The sequence below is a fragment of the Myotis davidii genome, unplaced genomic scaffold (assembly GCF_000327345.1).
Source record: "Myotis davidii unplaced genomic scaffold, ASM32734v1 scaffold1395, whole genome shotgun sequence".
NCBI classification, from domain to species: domain Eukaryota; kingdom Metazoa; phylum Chordata; class Mammalia; order Chiroptera; family Vespertilionidae; genus Myotis; species Myotis davidii.
In genome coordinates this window covers 955,463-960,164 of record NW_006288604.1, presented here as the reverse complement: position 1 = coordinate 960,164, position 4,702 = coordinate 955,463, and the positions used below count along the sequence as shown (strand labels likewise).

At 58.3% G+C, this 4,702-nt stretch overlaps 1 protein-coding gene across 1 annotated transcript; it reads right to left on the bottom strand.

The window, feature by feature from the left end:
* Window positions 1-4,696, bottom strand: RPS7 (ribosomal protein S7; the record flags this gene model as incomplete). Its single annotated transcript, XM_015561794.1, has 5 exons — window positions 4,606-4,696; window positions 3,694-3,729; window positions 3,435-3,578; window positions 2,728-2,792; window positions 1-142 (listed from the first exon to the last, which is right to left on the bottom strand). Coding segments are annotated over exons 1-5 (441 nt in total), but the record flags the coding sequence as incomplete, so codon positions are not given.
* Between the last annotated feature and the right edge of the window lie 6 nt (window positions 4,697-4,702).

Genomic DNA, 4,702 nt, shown 5'->3' with positions numbered 1-4,702 from the left:
GACGTTGTTCTGCTGCGCTTTGTCCAGATGCACCTTGATGAGCCGGCTGCCGTCCAGCTTCACGCGGATCCTCTTGCCCACGATCTCGCTCGGGAAGACCAGGTCCTCCAGGATAGCGTCGTGCACAGCGGTCAGCGTGCGGCTAAAGGACAAGGGCAGTGAGGGTCCAGGGGCGGCGGTGCTCCGCTAGGCCGAGGGCACCTCTGCACACACAGCCTGAAGGGCAGGTGCCAGGTCCCCAAACCACACCTGCACCCGTTTCCACATGCTCCCGACACTGAATACAGTGACCAGGGCCGCAGCCAAACCAGGAGGGTGCCAACCACCTACTGTTTCATTTGCCAGGTCGGTGTGAGATGCCACCTGGCTCACCAAGCCTCAGCCAGTGGACCTCCAGGGAAGGGGCGAGGACTCACACCCATCGTAGGCACACGTCCACTCGTAGGCTTCCTCAGCTGTCATGCCCATGTGATCACGTTTATCCACCAAAGGCCTTGCGGCCTCTCACCACCCTAACCCTCGTTCTCAACAATCACTCGAGGTAACATCCCACCCCAGAGACTTCTACCAGCTCTAGGACAGCGGCCCCTGTGGGCCCCCAACTTCCAACCCGTCAGCCCTCCCCCCAAACCGCCATGGACCCTGCTGCCCCTGACATCGCGTCACCTTCGCAGCCCATGGGCTGCTGACAACAGAAGGTCAATGACTCCCACCCTTGGAGGCACCACCAGGCAGCCCAGGTGGTGGGACGGACATTTCTCCTCCGGCTGACAGAGCACCTGTGCCCCGGGGGGTGTCTAGGGCCCTGTCCCCAGATCAGCCCGGTGCGTACGGCACCAACCCAGCGCCCGCCTGGAGGCCCCACACGTTGGGAAGGCTTTCCAGTGGCTCCCAGTGACTGCCAGGGTCTCACTGTGACACGGCCACAGAGCACCCTCCATGGCCTCCATCACCTTCAGGGACAGACAAGACAGTCGGCTTCACTAACCACCGCTGCCCCTTAGAGGACATTGTTCTCACAGAGCGGGGCAGGCGCTCAAACATGGAAATCTGTCATTATCCCCTTTCAGACAAATCAGGTGGAATCAAACCCCGCCGGTGCCAGTGGGAGCATCGCCCCCATACACCATGGGGTTCCATCGCGGTCACGGCACATGCGAATCAACCACTGAATGCACGAATAAGCGCAAGAAATCAGTGTCTCTCTCTCTAAAATCAACAAACGTTTTTAAAAAGGCATCTCAGACCCTACGCTGTCTAATTTCTCTTCAAAGGGGCGGCCACAGCAACACACCTTTGATAACCACCCACCAGACTGAGCTGCATCAGCGAGAAATGTGTGAGACTTCGCTACAGATTAAAAGCCAAACAACATGTAACGCTCACACTGACTCTGTAAGAGGAAGACGGCCCCTGAAGCAGGAGGCGCCTCTGAAGGCAGGGCCCCGCGGAGCCCGAGAACTGGGTCTGTCAGGAGGACAGTGGCCGCCCGAGGCCCTGGGACCGCAGGTCTGCGAAGACGAGCGCGAAGGTGGCAGGTCCGGAGCCCGGTCCCCAGCGGGGCGCCAAGCCAAGGGCTGTTTCGTGCTCAGAGCTGAGCTCACAAACCACTAGGCGTCACGATCAACAAGGAAATGCTCTGGGTGACCTCCTCCATCTGACCTCTTGTGAACTAGCTAGGACACAGGAACCATCCGGGACTTTTCGTTTTACTCTGAGCGTGTGCTGAGGAAGGCTGAGGAGGAGCAACAGGGGAGCCCAGGCGGGCGGCTTGGCCCAGAAAAGCGGCCTTGGGGACAGTTTCGGGGAGGGGGGGGCGGGACGAGCTGCCACTGCCCCCCGCCCCCCCCCCCCCCGGGCAGGTCTCAGGACCCCAGGAAACGCACACCTGAGAGGGGAGGCGGCAGGCTCCCAGGAGGGAGAGCATGCGTATTCCTGAATTCTTAGGACACTAAAGCTGCCCAAGGACAAGCTCAAAGGACCGAACTCTATAATTCAAGCCCCAGAAAACCACACCTGCCTTCCCAGCCGCACCCACCCGGTGTGGGGCAGTAAGTGCATCAGCCCACACCCTGGAGTCCCACCACCCCCCAGGCCTCCCGCACTGTGACAGCCGCCATGGGCCAGCTCTCCAGGCCGCGCCAGTCTCCCCACCTTGACTTTTGTACTTACTTTTTATTCGTTCCCCAGGTTTTTTTTAACTACTTACTTTAACAATTAAACAAACCTTTCCTCCCCACCCTGTGAGCGGGGATGGAATAAAACACTACACATGAAGGCCCATCTGGCAGAGCAGGCTGCGGGCCAACCCTCCAGCCTGTGAAACCAGAGACTTCGACCAAAGGCGCGTCCACTGTCCTGATCACACAGAGAGCCCAGGCAGTCAAGCTCATGAGCATGGTCACCAGAAAAGACGAATTTACCTTAATTCACAGCAAAGATAAAAAGCAAAGACGACAGGGCCGGGCTACCCCGCTGTGGGGTGCACCCTGAACGGAGGGTCCCTTCCCTGTCCCTCCTTTGCCCAAGAGCCAAGGACACCACCACCATCTTGTGTGACAGCCGTGACCACGGTTCAACCACGCAGCACCTGTCATTCCTCCAAACCACACTCTGCACCTCCGTTACCGAGGAAACAGTCACTCACTACCAAGCCCAGGTGACGTGACTTCAGAAGACTCCCCAGCTCTTCCGGCAACAGCCCCGCGAGGCCGACACCAGACTCACCTCCTGGGACGCTTCTGCTTATTCTTTGTTCGGCTTTTTCGGGTTGGCTTGGGCAGAATCCTCCTCTGCAAGGGAAAAAGTTATCATGCAGCGGCAGCCACAGGACCCTACGTTGTCAGAGAAACTGTCAAACTGCTTTAAAAACAAACACAGGACAGAACCCAAACTCTGAGAAAGCCAAGCCACCCCGACCACCAAGTTCCTGAGAAACCCTCCCACCCCCTTCCCTACAGCCGGTCCTTAGCATCCCTGCATCCCTGCCTCCACCTGCCTCATCTGCGCAGCGTGAGCTTCAGCCAAGTGGTTCTCAGGCAGAAAAATCCTGGCTCAGGTGCCTTCATTTGGTCACCTTTTTTTAAAAAATTGCTTAAAGTATTACATATGTGTCCTTTTTTCCCCCGCCCTTGACAATCCCCTGGCCTCCCCTGCCCCCCGTGTCTCATGGCCACTGGTTATGCTTATCTGCATGCACACAAGTCCTTCGGTCGATTTTGAGCAACTATGTTTCCGCCATTTGAACATAACAGCAAGTGTGCTTCACCCCTTTAACCCGCCACAAGCACACCTTCCCCGGCTCTCCGCCGCCTACACTAGTTTCTCTACAGTCACAACAGGGTTACTTGGATCACTCCAAGTGCCCACACAGCCCAAACACGCGTGATCTTAGCGGAGTTCACGTCACTGAACCTTCCAGGGCACACAGGTACCTGAGCGATGAAGACCACGTGCTTCCCACTGAACTTCTTCTCCAGCTCGCGTACCAGCCGGACCTGGATTTTCTGGAAAGACTTGAGTTGAGGAACTGGGACGAAGATGATGATAGCTTTCCGACCGCCACCTACTTCAATTTCCTAAAAAAGACAAATCCGGAATCAGCCTAAGTGCCATCAGCAGAGGAGTGGGTTAAAAACTGTGGTCTCCATCTACCCGATGGAATACTACGCTGCTGGAAAAAGGAACTCTCACCATTCGCAACAGCATGGGCGGACACAGAGCATTATGCTAAGGGTAATAAGCCAGTGGAAGATAAACATCACATGATCCCACCCGTTTGTGGAACATAATGACCAACACGAACACAATAGACCCAGAGACTTAGCAGCAGCCAACAGACCGTCCACCTCAGAGGGAAGGGGGCGTGGGAGTAAGAGATCCACCAAAGGACTTGTGCATGCACATGAGCGTGACCCACGGACACAGACACGAGGGGGGGCGGGAGCGGCCGGGGAGAGAGAGGTCAATGGGGAGAAAAGGAGACAATTTAAATTAAAAAAAAAAAAAGAAAGACAAATCCAGTCTAAGTTGAGAGCCTCCACGATGCACGCTCGGGTGCGGCGTGCACTGTCAGACCCGAGTCCTGACTCCGGAGGCCCTTCTCCGGCCACTTTGCAGCCGTCCCATGGCCGCCAGCCCTCGGCTGTCACTCCTGCCTCACACGTGCAGGGACCGCCAGCCTATGAGCGCAGCACAGGTGAGTCCACGGCGGGCAACTACGTTTAACTTGCTTCCAACAACCACGGGCTGGCTCTGCTCTGCAGACTCGAAACTATGCGAGACACGCGTCCGAAAGCCCCCCATCGCCTGCACGCGGAGCACGCGCGTCGAGGACAACGGCTTTGCGAGTAAAAGCGGAAACGCGGCCGTCGGGTAGGGAGCCCGGGGGTAAACCTGAGCCAAGGGGGTGAACCGCAAACCCACCCCCGCAAGGATCAGCCCCGCCCAGGGCCGGCCCCGCAACGTCCCCTCGCGTGCGGGGACAGACGGAGTGGGACAGGCCGCCGGCCGCACACCGCCCTGGGGTGCAGCCCTCCGAGGACCCCGGGATCCCGCCCCTGCTCCGGGGCCGACACCGGGGAAACGCACGCCGCGTGGCCTTACCTTGGCCGCGGTGATGTTCAGCTCCCGCAGCTGGGCCTTGAGGTCCGAGTTCATCTCCAGCTCCAGCAAGGCCTAGAGAGGGAGAGGGGGCGACCTC